The 26,039-nt window shown below is 32.7% G+C and overlaps 1 protein-coding gene across 9 annotated transcripts in view; it reads right to left on the bottom strand.

Moving 5' to 3' along the window:
- LOC145297652 (N-acetylated-alpha-linked acidic dipeptidase 2-like) overlaps positions 1 to 26,039 on the bottom strand; it is a 1,311,662-nt gene that overhangs the window by 138,067 nt on the left and 1,147,556 nt on the right. For all 9 annotated transcript variants that reach the window (XM_080143816.1, XM_080143810.1, XM_080143817.1 and 6 more), the window contains one exon: positions 20,416 to 20,535. In XM_080143816.1, coding sequence (XP_079999942.1) covers positions 20,416 to 20,535 — 120 coding nt within the window. The remainder of the gene's footprint in view (positions 1 to 20,415; positions 20,536 to 26,039) is intronic.

Genomic DNA, 26,039 nt, shown 5'->3' with positions numbered 1-26,039 from the left:
TGTATATTATATTATTGTGTATATTATATTATTGTATATATTATATTATTGTATATATTATATTATTGTATATATTATATTATTGTATATATTATATTATTGTGTATATTATATTATTGTATATATTATATTATTGTGTATATTATATTATTGTGTATATTATATTATTGTATATATTATATTATTGTATATATTATATTATTGTGTATATTATATTATTGTGTATATTATATTATTGTGTATATTATATTATTGTGTATATTATATTATTGTGTATATTATATTATTGTGTATATTATATTATTGTATATATTATATTATTGTATATATTATATTATTGTGTATACCATATTATTGTATATATTATATTATTGTATATATTATATTATTGTGTATATTATATTATTGTATATATTATATTATTGTATATATTATATTATTGTATATATTATATTATTGTGTATATTATATTATTGTGTATATTATATTATTGTGTATATTATATTATTGTGTATATTATATTATTGTGTATATTATATTATTGTGTATATTATATTATTGTATATATTATATTATTGTGTATATTATATTATTGTGTATATTATATTATTGTATATATTATATTATTGTGTATATTATATTATTGTGTATATTATATTATTGTGTATATTATATTATTGTGTATATTATATTATTGTGTATATTATATTATTGTATATATTATATTATTGTGTATATTATATTATTGTATATATTATATTATTGTGTATACCATATTATTGTGTATATTATATTATTGTGTATATTATATTATTGTATATATTATATTATTGTATATATTATATTATTGTGTATACCATATTATTGTATATATTATATTATTGTATATATTATATTATTGTGTATATTATATTATTGTATATATTATATTATTGTGTATATTATATTATTGTATATATTATATTATTGTGTATATTATATTATTGTGTATATTATATTATTGTATATATTATATTATTGTGTATATTATATTATTGTGTATATTATATTATTGTGTATATTATATTATTGTATATATTATATTATTGTATATATTATATTATTGTGTATATTATATTATTGTGTATATTATATTATTGTGTATATTATATTATTGTATATATTATATTATTGTATATATTATATTATTGTATATATTATATTATTGTATATATTATATTATTGTATATATTATATTATTGTGTATATTATATTATTGTATATATTATATTATTGTGTATATTATATTATTGTATATATTATATTATTGTATGTATTATATTATTGTATATATTATATTAGGTGTTTTGAAACTACAGTAGGTCCATTTTCTTGTTTTTTTTATGCTCTTTAATAATGGGTTAGGAATTTTTCAAATAATTTTACCAATACTATTTAAAATGAGCACTGTATTACCAGATTGACTTGCTTCAGTTATTCATCTATTCATATCGTATGAATCCGAAAATTCTATTGCTGGCATTAGTTTACCCGCTATTTTTTCGTTTTGAAAGATACAATAAGGTATCATGTCAAAAGTTGTTACTTGTAACTACTAACACAAATGAAGGGTTATCAGAGATTAGTAATGCTTTAATAATGTCCATTAATTATTGTACTAGTTATTGTAATAAACCTGCCTTTATTCGACTATTATGTTAGTTTTTTCTTCCAATTGAGTAACAACCTAGTATTGGGATGATCAATCAGAACTGAGAATTGGAAAAATCAAAACATATGGGGGTATTGGAATCGGTATCAGAAACGGAAAAAATTGTGCACATATTCTGATGCCAAAAACGATTCTTTTAGTTGCCTATTTTTATGTGATTCTGTTTGAAACAAAATCTTCCACTGTTGGTAGCGATGTTAAAATAGTAAATATTTATTGCTTTTAAACTATCAGTAAAAAATTAAATCCATAGATCATACCCCCCCCCATCCCACAAGTGTATTTTTATGTTTGAGAAAATATATGCACATTTAACATGTGTTTTTACAATAATCAGGAAAAAATAACAACTCTATAGTTAAATATTTACAGAATTATAAAGAATCGGAATCAGTAATTGTATCGGAATCGGGAAAACTATTGGAATCGTCTCATCACTAATTCTAACCCTTAACATGGATACAACAGTTAAATCTCAATACACTACCATTTACATTGAGGGGGTGCTATGCTATATTTTCATGAAATTGATATCATATCTTTTGTGAGAATGCCTCCATAGTCAGGGACAAATAATAATGCAAGAAAATACAGAATACTGATTCTGTTCTAATAGAATGTCCTACACCTCTTATTTTCTATGTAAACTTACTAATATAGAACTACATATAGCGAACACTGCCTTACGGTCTAGCTTCAGAGATCAGTAATGTCTTACTAATTTCTGTCTTATCATTTTTGTCCTCTGTATTGCAATAAAACTTCCTTTTTTCATTCTATTATCGTGCAGATTGTTTCTTTCACTCGATCAACAAATTTGTATATTGTAACTTTTCTTTTTATAAGATATCATGTAAAAAGTTGTTGCTTTTAACTACTAACTCAAATGAAATGCTAATAATACACCAGGTTCATCTTCTGCATTGTATTTTTATAAGCTTCATCTAAAAAAGTGGGTAGAGGTTGATAACGTATATACGAATTTGAAATTGCCTTAGCGTGTTATTATATACCTTATTTTGGAAATGCTAAAAATACATTAGGTCCACTTTCTTGCCTTTGTATTTTCTTCAATGGTGGGTTTAGGTATGATAAAACCTGTTATTGTTCCCCTCTCCTTGCCAGTTATTTAGAAGTTCATAATGAATAGCATGTCTGCAGTTTGCGTTTGCAACCTTCATGTGTGATTGTTTCTGGTTTAGTGCTCTTTTTGATTTCATGTCTGCTACACCTTTGCGCCACAAAATGGAAAGAATCATTCTTGCCCACAGGTAAACACAGTGTATAACGTAAAGCTTCTTTTTTTTATTTTTTTTATTAGCTTTCTTTCGTTTTTTTAGATAACATTTCGTTACCTGCATTCGCGAATCTAAAAAAAAAAAAAAAATTAAAAGATTTTTATTTTTATTTTGATCGCGTTTTTTTTTTAAGCAATTGAAGATTTCTCAGCAACTGAGAATGCAGACAGTTGCATCATTCTCACGCGATTTCTAAATAATCCAGGTCAGCGTTTATTTCTCTTGACAGAATCAGTTGGCGCTTGCTACGCCAGCTTGGCATTGATGCTAATCTATTTGCACATCCGTACAATCTTTGGGTCACAAAAATGTGTTCATTCTGAAGGGCAGACCAAGAGAGAGAGAGAGAGAGAGAGAGAGAGAGAGAGAGAGAGAGAGAGAGAGAGAGAGAGAGAGCATTTGACAATCTAAACTATGTGTATAAAAATGGGGGTAGTTAAAAACGGTAAAATACTATTTAGTTACGATAGACTTTTCCTAATAATTAAATTCTTCCTTTACTTTTTAGATAGGAGCAAAGTGTAGTATCAAGTCTGTTTGATACTGCACTTCATCTTTCCAGTCATCAATCAGTGAAAAAGAAATCTATTTAGACTGAGGCAATTTTTACTTATTCAGGATTTTCCTCACATTAAAACGCGACATTCTCATGCTGCCTATAGATCTACTTTTTTCTTCTTTATTTGCGATCTTTTTGCTATTTCTTCATCCAGATGCACCAATAATGTTATTTTAAGATTCCCTATTGATTGTTCTTTCTATATCAAGGTAATTGATGAACAAAATACCTTGTGCGTCCTAAAATATACCAAACCCTTGCTTGTTTATAGATTTGGTCATTTTGGACGACTTTCACCTGCTGCTGCCCACTCAATGACTGATAAGTTGACTCCAGAGTTAAGGAGCTCATTTATGTTTCATCCATTGCAACATATTGATACAAAAAACTCCTTTTTGTTTTGTTGAAACAGTTGTAAATAATGCTCTCAATCATCAACCCTGTTTTTCTCATGCAACTTTGATGATCGACCAAAACTAGTTGGTGGACATTCTTTTACATGTTTTCTGGGACAAATTCCGAATTTGAGTTACCAGAATTTTCAGCATCATTTGTGTCTGTACAACCACACTTAAAGCATGTTGTCTTTTAACCGTAACCATTGTTTTCAACTGAACAGAATCCGAATACCACTTATGAAGTCATTACTTTGCTTGAACAGTATTTTTTCTCATCACAACACATAGAATTCAGATTTTCTATTGTTCTGAAACAATAACAATGTTCAGCAACAATAACTGTAATTTATGAACTAATAATCCGACTGAACTCAAATTTGAACATTTGTCATTTAAAGGTTAAAAACAATATGGATTGTTTTTTATTAGTCGTGCTGTAACGTTGCAGTTACAAACAAACAAAGAAAAAAATAAAATAAAAATCCGGGTCGACATTTTTTCTCTTTTTAACAAAAGCATTTAATACTGTTACTTTCCCATCTCAACACTACTTAAAAAGTCTCTCGCTGCCACATATCCATCTAACCTGGGATGTTTCTTCTGACAACACACTGGCCATAGCTGGCCCATTCTTGCCTTCAATTTACACGTTCATCTCCTTCGGCGTTGGCTTTTTTCTTTTCGACCATGTGGTGCTATTTTTTTTTCACAATGGCAGCTTGTGCACACTTCCTAATTCGTATCCATGTTCAAACGCTGCTCCTGCTGCTAATACAATTGTTTGCCATCCACCCTTTAACTGTTGCAGATATTTTCATATGTACTCGTATGCACTCTCTTACAATGCCATCTATATGTCAGTCACAGGATTTATTGAATAATGTGTTATGCCATCTTAAAAAGATTAAAATAAATATATAATGCTACTAAACATTGTTTAGAATCCTTATTTTAATTTTAATAGCATAATTTCGATTCTAGAAAATGTCTACAATTTAAGACTTAAGCTTAAGAGGGTCTTAAAAAGAAGTGAAATTCAAGGAATCTTGTTTAATCGGTGTATTTATAATAACTATAGATCAAATTCACTGCAAATCTGAAATATTTGAATTTTTAAATGCCAAGTTGTGTTATGATGCCAGTAGAACCTTGGGATACAGCATTAATCCATTCCGGGGTTGGGATTGTAAGGTGAAATCGCCATATGGCACGGCCTAAGCAAAATTTTATATGGTAGATATTAAAAATTAGTAACAAAATACAACACAGTATATAATACACTTGTATATAATTAAATAACATTATTAATAACACCGTAAGGTGAGGCAAACACCGTAACCAGGGGCAGGAAACATTGTATTCCACATCGTAACCTGAAAAGAAACGTATCCTAGGGCCGCTATATCCGGGGCTTCTACTGTTCCCCAAAGAAATCGGAATTTAGAGAATATTTATTAATTAATGTCTAATTTTCTTGTTAAATTTCACAAAAATTGAAGGTATCTGAGTTTTCATGAAAGACTTCCACCCCATTTTTACTCTCTAAAATTAAATTAAACTAAACATAGCTCACACTATGACCCTTTAAGTTTTGCAGCAGTGTTCACAAATTCATAATGATGAGTTAATTATTTTAGGAGAGAAACCTGTATCTACAAATATATAAGCATATGCATATACCTAACTTTATAAAGACAGAGATTTTTTTATTTATTTATTTTTTTATTACATTTTCACCTCAAACAAGGCACAGTGCCACTTTGATGTGGGGGGGGAGGCTACTATCAGGGACATAAGTTGCAGGGATACTATGCAAGGAGTTGAGCAGCAAAATGTCTGTTCAAATTACATTTGAACTTCTGCATGTCAGTACAGTTGGGGAAGCAGGAACCCGGAAGGGAATTCCAACATCTAATAGTTCTAGGGAAGAAACTATTAGAGTAGAAGGCTTTTTTTACATCTAGGGATCTATACTGTGTAGGGGGTGGGATTTTGCTGCTTGTCGGATTTGTCAGGGGTATTTACGTCGAGAGGGTACAAGGACTTGTAGTTCGTCGGAGCATTCACCGTTTAAGTACTTATAGAACAGGCGGAGGGATGCACATTTTGTCGATGGGACAAAGGCTGAAGCTTAGATGACAGTTCAGGACTTATCAGATTGGTGACTCTTTTTGAACCCTGTCAAGCAGTGAGAGACTGGTAGCAGATGCATCAGCCCAAATGTGACAACAATACTTCATACATGGGCGAATGGTGGCGTTGTAGAGGTACAGGATATTTTCAGGCGTAAGTAACTTTCTAGAATGGTAGAGAGAACCCACCTTTTCTGCAGCACACTTGGCAATGCTCCCGATGTATCTCTTCCAACTCATGTTTTCTGTGAACGTTAAGCCGAGGAGTCTGAATGAAGTACTTTCAGATAATGTATCTTTAGCTATAATTATTGGTGGTTGAGAAGATTTCTTGTAATTATTAGGAAAATTATTAAAGGAAACAAGCTTAGTCATGGCAGCATTAGGCGTTACCATCCATTTTTGACCTGATTCCACTACAGACTGGAGGTCTTCCTCTAGGGTTTCCGCCATTGCCTTGGATATGTGTTCATTCGCTTTCCTCTCGTGCCTGTTACAGAGCGTGGTGTCGTCAGCAAATACACCCATCTCAGAAACTATTTTATCAGGTAGGTCATTTATGAATATTAGAAATAATAAAGGTCCAAGAATCGAACTTACGGTACATGGAAATACATTGGACATTTTAGCCCATTAAAAACGGGCAAAAGTTATGGAAAGTTGACTTAGAACGAGTACATTGTGCCAAATTCATTGTTGAATATGGTCAAATTTATGCTACTTTTTGCATTAAATCCCTGTTAATACCTAACTCTGCATCGAATGGATACCATAACATTTACTTCACTGCACCTAATCATAACAAAGGTTCATACAAAATGTCATCCAGATCAGCTCAGTAGTTTCAAGAAAAGGTGTAACGGACAAACGAACAAACAGACACACAGACTAAGAGAAATATAATCTCGATAGATGCATGTATATATATATATATATATATATATATATATATATATATATATATATATATCTTCTATAATATAAAGCTGAACGTCTGTGTGTGTGTCTGGTCACGAATAGGCTCCTATATAGTTAACTATTATAGAAAACTGATCACATATAATGATAGAAGATGTATCGAGACACAAGAATGGGTATGTTTGATCTGGCATAATGATGATTCATTAAAATTGTGGGGTCTGCGTACAGGCCTGGTCCACAAAGTATGGAAATAAAAAATTTTAAAATTAAAAAAAAAAAGCGTTTACAAGTGTTTTTGATATAGATGTACATAATAATACTTTGATAAGTATGTTTAAACTTAAATAGGGATGGTATAATAAAATTGTGGGGTCTGCGGTCGCGCCTGGCCTCCATAGGATGGAAACAGGCACAAACTTTAATAAAGACTTTTCATATCTATCTGCGTAAGTATACTTTGATAATTATGTTTCAGTTTGAAGAAATATGGTATAATAAAATTATGGGGTGTTTGTTCGCGCCTGACCTCCATAGAATGGAAATATGTCACAAAGTTTAACACGGTTTTTTAATATAGATCCACAGAATATTGTGATAAGCATTTCAGTGTGAACAGGTATGGTATAATAAATTATGGTGCTTATCTATTTTATTTCTACTTTCATCATATTTTACTTTGGTTTCCATACCCCCAAATTCGAAGCTATCTCTTTACAACCCTTCCTTTTGATAACCTATCATACTTTCATAAATCAGAGTCCATTTTCTGTAGGCTGTTTTTGAACCCAGTCAACGACGGGTACTTTTGCTAATATATATATATATATATATATATATATATATATATATATATATAGTATGCATGTATGTTCTTATGTACAAGTTTATAGATTTTTTTTATCTGTGTGTTATTCTGTCTGAATTTTTTGTTCATAAGGAAAAATTATGGGTAAATGTAATATTTTTCTCTTTCTTTCTCCGCCTTTTCTGTTTCATACGCGCATAAAAATCATTGTAGACATTTTCATATATTTACATTTTTTTTCTTACCAAGTCCGTTTTTGCCACTTTCTTTAGCACTTGCCAGATTCCTGCAGATACATTATGATGACCAGAATCGTTCAAGCGGAACCGTGTCGTTTTTGATTCTTTTATTGCGACGCGACATCACCCAGGAGATGGTTCACCCAACTGGACACAAACGTCAGCGTTTGGATTTCAAAGATGTAAATATTGACGCCAACAATTTTAACCGGAATCAAAAATTATAGGTATGTACGAGCAGATTCGCCAAGCGTTGCCTGGGTATCAAATATGTTGGAACGTCGTTCACTTTATAATGAATAGCAATCTCTATTTATTTATAAATATATATCCATAACGTCGCACACAAAAGTTGCTGGACGAATGTACATCTATTTTATATATACTTTCTTTTACACAATCTCCCCCCCGCCTCTCTCTCTCTCTCTCTCTCTCTCTCTCTCTCTATATATATATATATATATATATATATATATATATATATATATATATATACACACATGTACACATTACATAATACTTTTAAACACATACATATATACTCTTACATATTTTCAAATATATTAAAATCCAAAATGGCGTAAATATCATAAAACACAATTGCAACTACTCTTCCGATTATTTCAGATCTATGTTATTGTGCCCATATTGTTTTTATTTTTAAAAAAAATTAATGAGTTCTTATTTTTCTGATGAGTGAAGGGCAAAAAAGATTAAAAAATTGTCATGATGATTATATGAATGGCTCTGCGCAATGAAACAGGTGTTTTACCATGCTGAAAGAAATAAACGGTAAGATGGACAACATCTTGGAATTTGGAATATAGACTTCTTGTCATTTATTTGCATATACTCTGTAGTTACATCGAACTTCATAAATAAAAGAATTGGTATAAATAAAGGGTGAAATATAATTGAATAAGCATACTTTTTCCATAAACACACACACATATATATTCGTAAAATTAAGACAACCAAATATAAAATGAGAACATCATAAGTGTATTTCCTTATGTCTTACAAATATTTCGTAACTAGTTGGACAAATTCAAATATATCATTAAAAAATATTCCACAATAGCAACTCTTCAGACTCTTTCTCTCTCTCTCTCTCTCTCTCTCTCTCTCTCTCTCTATATATATATATATATATATATATATATATATATATAGTGCCGGCAAAAAGAAAGTCCGCACTTGTAATTTTTTGAACCTGGAACAACAATTACGATTAGAGATACTTTGTTGCCTGTTGGTGGATATTTTAAATTGATTTAGGGGCGATAATTTAAGCTGGTTTTAAGCGAATTTGTTGCTGTGGACTTTCTTTTTGCTCCTCAATTTGAAGTTGTTTTTTTAAATTGACGTGAACAATTAAAAGTCAAATATGAACAGGTAAAATTATAGAAGAATAAAAGGCTAATCAAATGAGATATAGTTTGTTTAAAGAGTTACATTAAATTTAGCTTAAATTTGCAGTTTTTGAAAAACAAAAATTACAAGTGCGGACTTTCTTTTTGTCGCCTGTGTATGTTTATGGAAAAATCATATCGCAAGTTACGACTCCAATCTACACCCGTACTAAAGTACTCAATTACCTCATAAGCCCATATGTACCCAGTAACTAATACAAATGCTAACAGAAAAAAAACCTAACAACAAAATCTTCGACTCCCTCGATGCAGAAAACCTTTTCACAAACGTACCTGTAAAAAAAAACATAGATATAATCTTTGACAATATATATAACAACCCGTCTTTGGCTCCACTTTAAATTGACAAAAGAATACTCAAAAAATTACTATTAGTTTTTAGTACCGAGGTACCCTTTTACGACTATAAAGGTAATATCTACACTCAAATAGATGGAGTTTCAATGGGTTCCGCTCTTGGACCGATTTTCAGTGAGTTCTACATGAGTGACCTCGAAAACAGTGTTATTAAATCTCCAGATTTAATAACACTAGTAGACCCTCTATATATGTACATTATGTTGATGATATACTCATTCTAGCCGATAACAATGAACACTTACACTAAAGAGCCTTTTCCAAGATAACGCTATGCTCAAATTCATCATAGAACTAAATGCTACTAACAAAATTCCTTTCCTCAACGTACTTGTAAATACTTCTGACAACACATTCAGCACTTCAAACCACAAAACCCCCACCAGACTAAATTTTAAGAGAAACATAATATTTTCATTATAAAAGGTGCTTTCTTACTTTTCTTTTGCTTTCAATATCGATTCATATGTTTTCCTTTTTTTTTTTTCAGTTTTTAAAACTTTCCAGTTTGAATTTCACCTCTACTAATTACTTTGATACTTATCTGGCCACTCAATAATCACAGGAGAAAATTATAGGAAACAAAGTTTGTATTTTTTCGCTTAGGTCATCAGAAATGGTGGACACTTTTTTTTTTTTTTTTACTTCAGTTTCTAATTATAGTATTGAAATAATAATAGAATTATTAGGAAGAATTATTGGAAAGGAACTAGCAAATCAGACAATCTCCAGAAATTAATTTGGAAAGAAATCCACCACTTTAAATAAAAAGTCAATGGTAGTTGTTTTTTTTTTCTAAACTCATCAGAAATGATAATAACAATTTAGATATGAAAAATTTAATTATTGATGTAATTCTATGATTTTATTGGAATATTAATGCAAACACTGGTGGAGCATAATATTTTCCCGTAATTTTTGACAGAGGATGTATACTAGTAACTAATAAAATTTGGGGAAGGTATGAACTCTCTCAGTCCTCTGATTTGTGTGTCATGACTTTGCAGGGACGGTAATAATCAAGACAAATACAGTGTTATATTTAACAAAAGTGCATCAACACAAATATGTTATGAAAGTATGTGTCATGATTCTGGAGCAACAACTGCAATTAATAGGAGTATTAACTTTGTTCTCACTGCAGGAAGATGCGACACAAGGTTGTAAAATTGGAAAAATCAAGCCAGCACTCATAAAGAAAGAGTATTTTGGCCTATTAAAAATTGCTTGGGCAGCATTCCATGATTGGGGCGCTTCAGGCAGTAAGCAATGAACAAAAGAGGGGAGGAAATGCTTAGGAAGGTGAACCCTCTAATATTATCCAAGATGAATTCTTCAGCCTGATCGATGAAAGGTCATTAAAACAGTCCACTTTATTTCAGACTGATTATTGAGATTGGATCCTTGACTGACATGTATCTGCTACCGCCACCAAATGGCAAATGAATGTTGTCATACCAGTAGATGATAAAGTAAGTATTTCAAACAAATTTATCACTTTGGCATCGAGCATTCTAATCAAAAATACAAGCCTAATTTTATGGAAGTCTCTAGATGCCGGAAAACTTTCTACTTTAATAGTTTTTTCCCCTTGGACTGCTAGACTTTGGAATTCGCTCCCGGGTCCCTGTTTCCCTGACTGTATTAACATGCAGAAGTTTAAGTGTAATGTGAACAGATATCTTGCTGCTTAACTCCCCTGTAGATATGATCCCAAATAGTAGCCTTTTATGTACATCCAATAATATGCCGCATTTGATTTAAAAAAGAGTAAAAAAAAAAATAATTTTTAATTGATGAATTACATCAACAACTAATTAATATTATTATTATACAGTGATAAATAGATATAAAAATGGGGCAAAATTGTTCTGTCCGGAGAATCAATTTTACCCATTTTTTCTAGTGTTATTATATGGATTGATATTCAGATATTCCAATACATACGAGAAACACAATCTGAAAATATTGAATACTTACAAGATTCACCGTTATTCTTATTATGAACAGCAAGCATCTGCAATTGATTTTACTGCAGGAGTCAGTGGAATATACGGTCTTGTAAATATAGTGGCCACATAGGAAGGTCAAAGTGATTATACACCAAACCCCTCGGTGACCTCACCTTGGTGTGACACCCACATATATCACTTATCCATTGATAATTTATAAAGTGAGTGAATTGTGGTAATCGAATTTATGAGATTGCCATTATAACCAACACTTTAAGACAAATGTGTTTCTATGCAAGGTGTTCACTAACACCACTTTGTTTCCTCTTCTTGCAATAAACGTTTTTTTTTTTATTATTATTTCTACTGATATTTTCTGATTTCCTATTTGACACTTTATGTTTAAACTTTTCAGTTCTAGAAAGAGTTATCTTCTCTTGATTTTCTTTTTTTTTTGTTTTCATTGTTTTATTGACACTAACGGGACTTTTTTTTTTTTTAACCCTTTTTCACCCAAACAAGACAAAGCGTATTGCCATTTGGACTTAATGGCCTACTATTTGGGATTTTGCCTAACAGGGGACTCTGGAAATTTCACGGTGCTTTCTACATCAATTTGTATAATTTATTTTTATAATATTACTTTTGAAATATGAATCAATATTATTAAGACAAAAATAACCTCTTCTTCTTACATAAAATAATTGTCATTCTCGACTAAATATTATTTAAACAACTAACATGAATATGTTTCTTCTTTGTTTTTTTATTTAAAAATTGTAGCAATTTAATTTTTTTTAAACAAAAAAATAATTGCAAGTTAAATATTTGTAGGACTGACCTGAGTCACCCCTAAAAGCCAAGAATTAGGACGAAAATAATATCATTCCCCAAGAAATAATAGTTTCTTAATAGTTTCTTAGCCCCTCTCTTTCTCTTTCTCATAAACCAGACACAAGAACTGCTATCAAGAGTCCCTCATCATCTCTCTCTCCCTCTTTCTCTTCTTAACCAATCCCTAGCCAGCATGACAGGTGAATAGGTAGTACACTCTTAGCCCCGAAACCAACGCAATGTATGTTGCCGGTGAACACTATTAACAAGAGGTTTACTCACTCCAAAATGTAAAAAGGCAAATAAAGTTCTTTCCTTTTAAAGGTTAACATTTGTATTATTTTTATTATTCCAACAATAACTAATGAAGACATGTACCAGCCAGTGTTACAATGGTGACCCCTACAAAAGAACAATGCAATACGACAGGAAAAGAACAAATATTACCCGGAATAAAAGGAAATAAAACACAACTGAGAATTCAAGAAAATGCAAGTAACTTTTCAACTTCACGTCGCAAACGTTTTTTTAAAAAAAAAAAAAAGAACCTTCGACGTAAGTAAAACTACATTTTTTCATCCTTTCTTCGTCTAATATATATATATATATATATATATATATATATATATATATATATATATATATATATATAATATGGAAGAAGCCTGCTTGCAACAAATTAATATAAAAAGTCCAGAATTCATGGAAACGGCAGTGAATGGCTGGTTTTCCACTCTGCAAGCATAATTCCACTACTATAGATCAATGCACGATTAGGGACAACAATATTAAAATTCATGGTAGATACTGGGTCGAGTATCTCAATAATACCGGCGTCTATGTTAAACGGCGTCACGTTAAAACCCACACCAGTATCACTCACTACTGCTAATCGAGAGAGAATGAAATGCCATGGCCAAGCAAACCTGAAAATTGAAATACCAAATTTGAGAAGGTCATTTTCCTGGACATTTGTGGTCGCAGATATCACCAATCCCCTCCTAGGACTTCTTAAATAATTTGATCTTACAATTGACTGCAAAAACAAAACAATTTACGACCCAGTAACAACCACTAGAAAGAAATTAGTGTTAAATCAACAGCTCCAGTAAACGTGGTTATAAACAAAGTAGAACTACCCAAATTCATTCAAATCAGCCTGGATAAATACCCAGAAATTATTTCTCCACATACTAACAAAAACAACAACTACTGCGGTGTTTATCACAGAACAGACACAGGTAGCCACTCACCAGTTTATTTTCCAAATCCAGACAACTGTCTGTTGAAAAACTGACGGCGACCAAAGAAGAATTTAAAAGACTCATAAACGAAGGCATTATAACTCCTTCAGACAGCGAGTGGTCAAACCCACTACATCTGGCACCTAAACAGAGTGGAGGATATCGTTGTTGTGGAGACTACCGCGCCCTAAACAGCATCACTAAAAGTGATAGATGCCCCATCCCTAACATAAACTCATTTACAACTAAACTCGCTAATAAACAGCGATTTTCAAAAATTGATTTAATTTCAACATATCATCAAATCAAGATGCATCCGATGATATTCTCAAAACTGCTGTTATTTCACCGATGAGATTTTTTCTGTATGAATTTATGCTGTTTGGATTAAAAAATTCTTCTGCAACTTTTCAAAGATACATGGACATGATTTTTCGGGATATCGACTGTGTCTTTATATATATAGATGATATCTTAATCTTCAGCAATGACGAGCAAACCCACAAGAGAGATATAAACACAGGTTTCCGAATCTTACAAGAAAATAACCTAAAAATATCATTAGCGAAATTTATTTTCAATGTAACATCATTAGACTTCCTAGGCTTCAGAATTAATTCAAAAGCAATCAAACCAACTGATAATAAAATCAAAGAAATAGAATCTTTTCTGTGTCCTAAAGATGCTAAAAGCTTACGCAGATTTCTCGGTATGGTAGGATTTTATAGAAAATTAATACCAGGATTTGCGAAGTTAGTTTTACCCCTATCTGAAAGAATGGGACTAACACCTAGAGGATTAATCACCTTGAATACTTTGAGAAAACAATCCTTTTCTATAAAAGGTAAGCCAACAGAATTACCCAATCCTCAACCAACTTGTACACAGTATCTACTAGTCACAGACAGCAGCAAATATGCTGTAGGCGCTGCCTTACATCAAGTCATAAATGGAACTCCAATAGGATTTTTCTCAAAGAAGCTGACGACAACACAGACGAGATATTCCACTTTCGACTGAGAAATTTTAGCAGCATATTTAGGGGTATTACATTTTCGCCACCTCATAGAAAGTCGTGAAGTGTTACTTCTGACAGATCACAAGCCAATATGCGGTGCATTCCACAGTCTAAAACCTGCAAAATCAGATAGACAACAAAGACAGCTAGCAATTATTACAGAACTAATTTCAGACATAGCCCATGTGAAGGATAACCAAAATATAGTTGCAGATTGTCTATCTTGTTCAACATTTGCTGTACAAATAGATATATACACCCTTCCAGCACTGGCAGACACACAAAAATCAGACACCGAAATACTATCCTTTTCAGATTTAAAGAAATTCACATTATCTGGAAAAGATCAATTTGTGTCATGTGATACATCAACATCATACCCTAGACCTTTTGTACCATGCACACTATGAAAATTTATCTTCGACAGCTTACATTCAGTATCACATCCTGGAATAAAATCATCTATCAAAATGATTAAGGTTAGATTTTACTGGCCACATGTGGATAAAACCATCCAAGAATTATGTGCATCATGTACATCTTGTCAACAAGCAAAATATACAGACATACAAAATCACCGGTACAAACGTTCGAAATACCATCATCAAGATTCCATACTGTACACATTGATATAATTGGGCCACTACCCCCCGGCAAAAGGCTCCAACAATCCTTACATCAATCCATGTCGATATATTTTAACATGTATAGATCGAACCAGTTAATAGATAGAAGCACAACCCATAGCAGATATTACAGCACAAACTGTAACAGAAGCTTTTGTAAACACATGGATTACCCACTTTGGTGTTCCACTCCATGTTATAACAGACAATTTGAAAGTGAACTATTCCTTGAACTATAAAAAAGTATTGGATTTTATAGGCTACGAACGATGGCCTATCGTCCGCAATGCAATGGACTCATAGAAAGAGTCCATAGAACTATTAAAGCGGGTATAATGGCCCGAAAAGAATCTTGGATTTCAGCTCTCCCAATAGCCCTCCTTGAAATTCAAAGTATGCCCAACTGCTCCAATTTTTTCCCTTTTTATGCGGTGCATGAATGCCATTACCACAACTAATGATTGGTACGGAAAATGCAGAAACGGTTACACAGAATTTTACAAGAGAATTACATAAAACTATGGCAAAATTTGATCTGATGGACTTTTCAAACAGAGAAAAATCAACAAGAAAATCATACGTCCAAATCAACTTCAAAACTGTAATAAAGTTTGGGTTAGGATCTGCTAGAAGCACCCTATTCAGGTCCTTACATGGTACTCAAACGAACACCAAAATATTTCTTAATACAAACTAACCCAAACACACATACACGAGTTTCAATAAACCGTTTGAAACCTTACATTGAAAACAAACAAAAATGCACTCAAAATACAACTACAACTACAAATAAAAGACCTGATAGTTTACTTCCTTAAAACGTGCAGAAAAATAAAATAAAAACAAGAACTTCAGTTAGGAGAGTCACATGGGAAAAAAGATAATACATTTACTATTAAACTTTCAAAAAAAAAATAAAAACACTCCGTGAATTGGTAAGGGAATATTGTAGGACTGACCTGAGTCACCCCTAAAAGCCAAGAATTAGGACGAAAATAAAACCATTCCCCAAGAAATAATAATTTCTTAGCCCCTCTCTTTCTTTTTCTCATAAACTGGACACAAACCAGGAATTGCTATCCAGAGTCCCTCATCATCTCCCTCTCCCCCTCTTTCTCCTTAACCAATCCCTAGCCAGCATTACAGGCGAGTAGACAGTACACTCTTAGCCCCGAAACCAACAACAACTAATAAAGACAAGTGCCAGCCAGTGTTACATATTTATACCCTAGAGACATCAGATTAATCATCAATGACCTATGTTTTCATAATTATTATCACTAATGATCCATCTGATGAACGAACAAAGGAGGAGGGAATGTCTGGGAGGATAGTATTATGACAAGCAAACATATACTACACTACCCGATATCTAATGAAGGAGGTAATTCCTGGGTATTTTATAATGACAGCAGAAGAAATATTACACTGCTCCCTTCTATAAGCGGAGGTAATGACTTGGAGGATGGTCTTATGACAGAACAGATACTACACTACCCCTCCAAAAAAAGGAGGAAGTAATACCTGAAAGGATAATATCATGGCCACAGAACAGACACTAGACTAGATCCCCGCCTCCTAAAAAAGAGGAGAAAATAATCCATAAAAAGATGGTATCATGATTACAGAAGAGCTACTACTATTCCTCACTCCACTAAAAATAAAAAAAGAGAGGCAATGCCTGCAAGGATGATCCCATGAAAACGGATAAGATACTAAACAACCTTTCCCTTTAAAGGAAGGTGTAATGCCTGGTAGGATGGTATCATGCTAACAAAACAGATACTTCACTAACTACCTCCCTTAATTGAGCATTGAAAGATGGTAATAGTATAATTCCGGCTTCAGGCAGACAGATATCAAATCTCTATTATTAAAGATTGTTACTGATTTAAGTGTTAGTATTCGAGTTGTTGAATTAGCTAGTATATATATGAATGGGTAAAATATGTGGCCTAAGGATAAAAAAAATATTATAGACAAGAGAACAAAACGGCAAAAGTGACTAGGAATCAAAAATGTAGGAACGGAGGTAGAAATACAAAACAGAGGACGTGATGTCAATAGAAAAGGGGAGAACTCTGGTCAAAAGTAACGATCCCAGTCTTAGAAAAGTGAACAGGCTGAAAACATGTTACAATAATAATTACTAATGAACTTGAAAAGCTTTATGCTTAATCTCTCTCATCCTCTTTTTGTCCATGATGTGAGCATAACTTCGATACAATTAACTAGCAACGATACTGTAAGCCTGTAACATAGCGCGGGTGTAAATGCATAAGTGACGTCACCGGTGAGGGGAAAAAAGACTATAAAAAAAACCCAAGAAAGACAAAGATCTTGTGAGAGATGAGATAACAAACGAGATCTTGTGAGAGACGTGGATAACGTTCGTGATCACGTGCGAGGCACTAAGGACGCTCGAGAAAGAGCTCACAGCTATAACAACAAGGAAATCAAGAAATCAAGAACAAGCGAGTCAGAGTTATTTCCTATTCTTTGTCTTAGTCTCCTTTGCGACTAAAACTGCACACAACGTGTGTTGGTTCATGTACAACGGTACAAACCAACAGCGTCTTAAGTAACCAGCTATATATAATATATATAATGTAATGAAACAGTATGTGACTTAATAAACCATTATTGTCCACTCAATGCTGCTTGAATTATTTTTGTCCGCCATAAAGGGAAAATAGTGTCTAACGATCTTCATATCTAGTGACTAGATATGCACATCAAATGTTGACGGAGGTGAGATGTATGTACAGCAGGAAGGATCGATGAGCATGGTAAGAGTTTTGATTGTATGAATTTATTATGTTGGAGTTCCACATGCTTGTATAGTATGTAGGATTAAGGAATAAATGAGTATTGTTTTTATGGTCGTAGTATTTAAATGTTACTTCTTCATATCATGATTCTCAGTAAATATGATGATAAGTTTATGCCATGCAGACTTGTTATTGTATAGAAAAGAAATATTTAAAGTTTTTAGTGAAAACAAGTCGTTATTTTTTTTTTTTAATTTAAAACATAAATGAAAAGAGGAGGTGGAGGGTGAAAGTCTTTGTCCATACACAACCATTTTTTATCAGATCCGTTTTATGTCTTATATTTTTTATTGGGGGGATAACTACTGGTATTAGTATTTCTAATCTCCGCTTCTGCTCACATTTTTTTATAGATTACTTAAGTATTTTTGGAGAACGTCTATATTTCGTTTACCTTTTCATACATCTGCATGAACTCTAGCTAAGCCACTAGTCTGGAGCACTCCTATTACCACATGTACTATTGTAATAATACAACATAATCATCTTGACACACTGGATCATCTAAGTCAAGCGACGTTGAGCCTGGATAACTGAGTGCTGTATGTGTTCTCTGCTTATTTGGATATCGTTTCCACTCACCTTGGATTCTCTTTGCTACTGGAATCAAGCAGTGCCGACTCAGAAGCAATGGGATATAGGCTTGCGCAACTCTTATTTCACAATTCCAAGTAAAATCGCTCATTTTTCAATGGCATCAATTGATTGTCTGCTCTATGTGGGGAGCCATCATGGTGCACCGAGAAGGAACTTCATATGCCTCTCCTCAGTGACTAAGTCCACAATACATTGTAATCTACGTTGCACTGTAGAGAACCTGCATACACAACCATCAGTACAAGAGGTATCTAGTGTCTCTTAAGACTGAACGGAGGCCATGTATTGTAACAAGATGTGCTACCTCCATGGGCAGCCTGGGAAGTGACTCCGTATAGTATTCAGTATTACTTGGCATTAAACATAATCTATCTTAGAGATCATGAGTGTAGCATGCATTCTAATCAGTTGTTCTGTAAATAATAATGGCCCTGCCAGTACTAAAATTGGAATACTAAATGCTTCCTGTGCTCTTTGTTTATCTCAGTATGGTTTTCAGTCATTCTGGATTTCTCCTTGCCACTGGAAAAAGAGAGGTGTGATTGGAAATTGTACAATCCTTCCTTCACAATCGACCAACCTTATAAGAAGTATCCATTATTTCTCAAAACAAGACGTGGACAGCCTGGAGAGTGATTCAGTGTTGTATTCAGTATGACTTGCTATTAAACATAGTTTGTGGTCTATCTTGGGGATCATGAGAGTTGCACAAGTTCTCATTACTTTCTCTGTCCATAATTTTCTGCTCATGTTGTTGGCTGTCAGCTGCAAACTGAATCAGTCCATGTAGAGAGTGGAGCTGCCACTCTAAAACACCACTCTTCCATTCTTTCATCACCTCTGCAAAACCGTGGTATTGGCGCTTCTGTCTGAACAGGATAAGCATCTTTTTGCATTACTTCTTTGCTTCTGTCAGAGTACATGTTGTCTTGGTTTTAGGGATCAAAAAGATGAGTCTGCTAGCTGAAAGGAAAAGCTACATGTAATGTGAACAAGGCATCTTTGTCTTTTAAAGAAATATACTTTCTTTTTTAATCAGTCAGAGCTGTTAAATCATTTTACTAGCTAAATACCGCCACATTATTCTCACATTCGACTATATCAGAGTAGCCTTCAAAAACTCAATTGTTGTAGTCGGTTGCGAACTGTAAAGTGAATAAGTTCATGCAGAGAAGAGATACGTCATTAATGCACTAGGTAAATTAACTTTTCAAAGACTGGTACGTTAACGGAACTGTCAATGTGTCAAATGCAGCGGCTCACCTGTGTTGACATCCCTGCATTTGTCGGCTCTGGTTATTTCGAAACAGGATCGATACTTCTCTTTAACTGACATTGCTGTGAATTTTTAATCATCTTAGAGATAATATTCGGGGAAAATTTTAATTATTTTCATGCAACACAAATACTTATACAGCATTATGTGTTTGAATGTTCAAACTTGAAATAATTATACATACTTTACTTCCTGGATGCACTTTTCCATATCGCATGATCACAATACTATCGTTTATGGGACCATTTTTGTATAGAGCCTCAAAATCCGATTTTTCTCCGTAATTGGCATAAACCAGATGACCCTGAAAGGAAAAAAAAAGAAAGAAATATTAAAAGGTTAAATCGTTAAGTATGAAGATTCTCGTACACTCATGTAAAAAAACAACAACAACAACAACAAAAAAACAAAAAAAAAACAAAAGAAGACATCAAAATTAATGTTTTATGAAATAAATAAAACCTATTTAGAAAAGAAATTCTTTACTGATGGGTGTATAAAAATTATATATCTCTATCGCTACTATTATATAAAAGGAACTCTGTGTGTGTGTGTGTGTGTGTCTGTGAGAGAGAGTTCCCTATGCACTTGAAAACGACAAGGTCGATTTTTATGAAATTTCACATGACGATACTTTATTCGCCTGGCAGTGTTTTTAGGGTTTGTATCGGAATGTCTTGGATAAGTATCAATAATCAAAATAATCCAATGAAAGACGGAACAGACGATTTTGACACAGTATAGCATCACAAGTGTATTTGAGAAGTTTTAACACTACACAAGTCGAAAGGACTGACATATAAAATCAACGTAGATTCTTTATTATGACAGAGGCGTGCCCAAAATGGATGTTCCTGTTTAAAGCACAAATGCACCATGATACTTAACTTTTTCATTTTAAACTTAAATTCAAACCATTATCATCGCACAAGGAGTGAGGCGAAGCATACAAAATCAACAGTACGTTTTTAGATATGATAGGGATGCGTTCGAAATGAATGTTTCTGTTTAGAGTACAATTGAAGCATGATACTTGACTTTTAAATTGTAAACTTTAATTCAAACCATTATATATACAAATAATTTTATAAAATCAACAGAAGGTGCTCAACAGTGCAACGTGGATTACAATATATTGTGGGCTTAATCACTGAGGGGAGGTATGTGAAACTCCTTCTCGGTGCATAATGATGGGTCCCCACTTAAAGCAGACAATCAATCAATTTCAAATGAAAAATGAGCAATTTTACTGATGTCGATGACAATAAAAATATGGGGTGTGAAACATTTGTTGATCATCATTCAATCCCGAGCAACGTCGAGTCTCCTTGCTGGTATATATATATATATATATATATATATATATATATATATATATATATATATATATATATATATACGTCTATGGATCTAAAAATTTTTATTCATTAAATAATAATGCTAGTACGATTAATAAGAATCGGAAAAATGAGAACTTTTTGTAGTATTGGAATCACAAAAATTTGTGTCTATTTTCCGATGCCACAAACAATTCCCTAAATTATCGTTTTTTTTGATTTTGTTTAAAGCAAAATGTTCGATTTCTGGTAGTAGTAATAATAAAAGAATAGTTATAGATTTTAAATTACCAGTAAAGCTAAAATCTATAGATCACCCCAACAAGTATGTTATTTTTTACATTTGAAAAAATATACGCACATTTAACATGGATTTTTACAGTAATCTCGAAAAAAATAGCAACTTTACAGTTAATTATTTAGCGATTTCTAAAGAATCGAAATCAGTAACTGTATCGGAATTGGGAATTTAGTACGGAATCAATAATTATATAAGAATTAGGAAAAATATTGGAATCGTTTTATCACTAATAAATAATAATTATTAGATTTCGATTATTTGAGTGCTCTATGAGAAATTGAATTGAAAAGTCAAATTTAACCAAGTTAAGATTCTTTCTCTTAAAGAAATTGGAACCGTGTTATAATTTCATTGTGTTAACATTTAAAATAATGTCTTTGTCACAAAATCCTGTTGGTAACAAATCAGGGCTCATTATATTTGGATTCAGTTTTGTTTGTTTTAAAATATATGCCTTATAATATTAGAGTGTTTTTACTGACTTACCTAGTTACATAGTAAAATATTGAATAATAAGATTAATAAAATTAATATTATAAGCTTATGATAATTATGATAACAACAACACTAATGATAATCGTAAAATGAGTAATATTAAGAATAACCATAATATTGAAATAAAATAAGATAATAAACAAAACAGAATAAAAATCAAAAGTAAAATTAAAATTAGCCAATATTTTCACATTGTTATTTTAGTGGCATGTCTTCTTTTTCCTTCCAGGCATAATTAAAATCATAATTTACATGTTTTATAGCAGTTGAATATAAACCTTTTTTGTTGGTTGGGCAAAAACAGACCAATTTGTATTTTTGTTTGCCAATGGATAGGGCAAATCTTCAAGAAGAACATTATATAAATGTATAAATCCTTCATAAACAAGCAATCAATGTTGTTTTATCTTGAGTAGGCTCTTCACTCACATCTGTTTGCTTATTAAAACGTGTGTTATGGAAAGTAATTACTGTGCGCACAAAAGACTGAGTGAGAGTTTCTCCGGGCCAAACGCTCATCTTACAACAGCGATATAAATCTACCCTGGAGACATTGCAAATATGAAGTGCTTTCGTTTACAAGGCTGTCGGTTCTTTTCATTGCAACTGCTTAATAAATATTAATGAGCTAGAGCACAATAAATCGAAATAAAAGGTGTACACTCCCCACAAAAAATGTTACCCATGGAATTGTTAATAAAATTCACAATCTGTTCTGCAATGCAACAATGCAGGGTAATGCGATGCTCATTATATCATTATACATAGTTTTATATGAGTAAGTACATATAGGGAAGAGTGGATGCAGAATATTCTATTGCAACAAACACAGACCATTGGAACGATAAAATTGTTACCCTAGAAAAGACGACATGATTCACATTCCGTTTGATGAAAACCGGTTTTCTTTTTTTTTCTTTTTTAATTGCAGACCATCTACTAGTTGGCCAGTTGTATACAAATCCAAAGAGCGATAGGAGCCTTCTATCATGTTTGAAAGTGACACAATGTTCAAGGAGCTTTCTACCGATTCAAGTTATGACAACAGGACCATTGGCAGCACCCTCCAAAGGCATCACTGGATTGCCGCAAACAATAGGAACATGCACAGGATGATGAAAACAAGTTTCCGGCTATAATTTTTGATGCGGTTTCAAGTGAGGGTTATATCATGCCACCTCCTATCTTTAAAGTTAGCTTGAAAGTCAATACCAAACTGTACTTGGATGTGCTGAAGAGTGTGGTGCTCTCCTGATGCAATCAAGTGCCCACTGGTAGACCCTGGGTGTGGCAGCAGGACTCGGTGCCGGCCCATAAGTCCAAAGAGACCCAGGCTTGGCTTCAGAAGGAGTGCTACGATTTTGTACCCTTCTCTCACTGCCGCCGCCTCCTCCCTCGATCTGAATCTGCTGGACTACTTCGTTTAGTCATACGTAAAGAACATCACCAACATGACCTCTCACAACACCAAAGCCAGCCTGATCGCCACCATCTGCCGAGTATTCGCTGAGCTCCTACTGGTGCTTGTAGAAAAGGCATGCTTCCAGTTCCAAACCCGTATCGAGGCAGTGATTGAGGCTGAAGGCGGTTATATTGAATAGATGTCAGCTCTACCACATAATCAAGTTACCTGAATTGATTTGAAAAAAAAAAGTTTTAAAATAAAGCTGTAGCATTGTTTTCTTTAGGGCAAAACTTTTGTTCGACCCTGTATTTAGTAGAAATAAACTTCAATCTATGCTTGGATTGTCCACCAGTTTTTACTCATAAACGTCCAACAATATCTGTTTTTGTTGCAATAGAATCTCATTTTCCTTATGCGTACTTATTGATATGAAACTATGCATAATGAGCATCGCATTACCCGACAGTTGTGCTTCAGATATTCTAAATATCTTACTCAGCTCAAGGAAATGTGTTGGAATAGAATATCTTGTATGTAAAGCCGTTCTTGTAATAGAAACATGAAGTAGTCCCAATCAAAAAAATGTCAATCAATCCATGCAGAGAATATTTTTTTTCCAGGTAAAGAATTAATCCAGTCAGAATCAGCAGAACATAGTTTCCTTCTTGCGGCAAGATGTAAATCTATTACTGAAAAATTGAAACATTTTTAGACAGTGATTCTGACATTCTTGTCATTCTGTCATTCTAGCTTATAAATATAATCATCACAATCTTTGTGGTCATACCCTTTAATAATGACAAAAATATTGGAACAGAATATCTTAAATTCCCTTTTTATTATATAGACTTGCTGTGGTTTAATAATCAAGTGTTAACTATTCTACACTTTCCCTGATAGATTATTAACTATGCTGCACTTCCTACTAACAATTTCCAGGATTAAATTCGAAACGCTGCTGTCAAAACTTGCTACTCCAACATCCAAATTCTAATCAACTCAGTCACTGAAAAATTCTTCTTTATTTAAAGCGAAAGCATCTCATTTGCATATGAGTTGACAAGATCGCCAGCATATAAAGAGAAGCAGCAGCCATTTTTTTCTTCATGTTTTTCGTTTACACCGGAGACTACAGTCTGCTGATAGAACAGGTTTGTACCGATTTTTAAGATATTAAATCACACTGACTATACATACAGACATCACGGTATTGATAATGCCTGTCTCTATTACTGTACTCTCCACTTCAATAAACATATCTTCCTTCACTCTACTATCATGTTGGCTGTTCTTTTCACTCAAGTAACGACCTTGTATTTTGTCCTTCTTATAAAGCCACCGAAATGGCCTACTCTCTGTCGGATTGATTGTTGGAGTTGAAACTTCAGCTGGTGTGTAACACCTATCACAAGAAATGAATGACATGAGCAGTTAAAAATGTCCAACACTGAGCATGCGCTTTTGACTTCTAGTGCTTTAAATTGACTAACTATGAATCTCTATTCTAACACTTTACATCAGAAATAACTTAATACAAATACATGATGATGATGATGATCATCATCATCATCAATTTTACATGCTGGAATGTTGCACAGCTTTTAGCAATTCACTTCCAAACAAACCTATCTCTGGCCAGGTCATTATTTATTCCTATTTCTATCAAGTTCATATTTATCATTGCCATGTTTTCTTTGGCCGACCTCTGTGGAACCTGTTCCCACTTCTATTGTTCCATATCTACTAACCTAGATATGTGATCATAGCATTGAAAACTTCTGTGCTGCTCTCATCTCCATACGTTGTCCAGATTTACTCTTTCTCATCATAATCAGATCTAAGTCTGTACTTAATACTTCCGTTACACATCCATATTTGAAGATTTTTCGTTACACATGCATATTTGAGATTTTAAGAACTTTTGAAATATGATTTTGATCTCTTGCAAGTGGTTACTCGACAAGCAAGTCATTATAGGCACTTTGGATCCAGTAAGTGTGAATATCTATCATCACCGACTGATTGGTTGGTTAGAGATATAGAAGTTCAATCAGTGACAATTAATGAATGCCACATCAGGAGCTACGTTAGTTTTTTTGTTTTTATTTCATAGTTCTATTATGAATTTATTTTAAAATATAAAATCTCAGAAGAGGAAATTCCCATGTCAGTAGGAAGAGAGCATTCTCTAGTCATCTGGTTCACAGCTATAGTCTGATCTCTTCCTGAGATAGTGTTAGAAGCTTGACATGGTTACGGAAGCTTCTCGT

Source organism: Euprymna scolopes, chromosome 18 (assembly GCF_053919585.1).
Source record: "Euprymna scolopes isolate OS-2025 chromosome 18, ASM5391958v1, whole genome shotgun sequence".
Taxonomy (NCBI): Eukaryota; Metazoa; Mollusca; class Cephalopoda; order Sepiida; family Sepiolidae; genus Euprymna; species Euprymna scolopes.
Note: the sequence above shows the minus strand (reverse complement) of the source record. Positions and strands in the feature narration are given on the sequence as shown.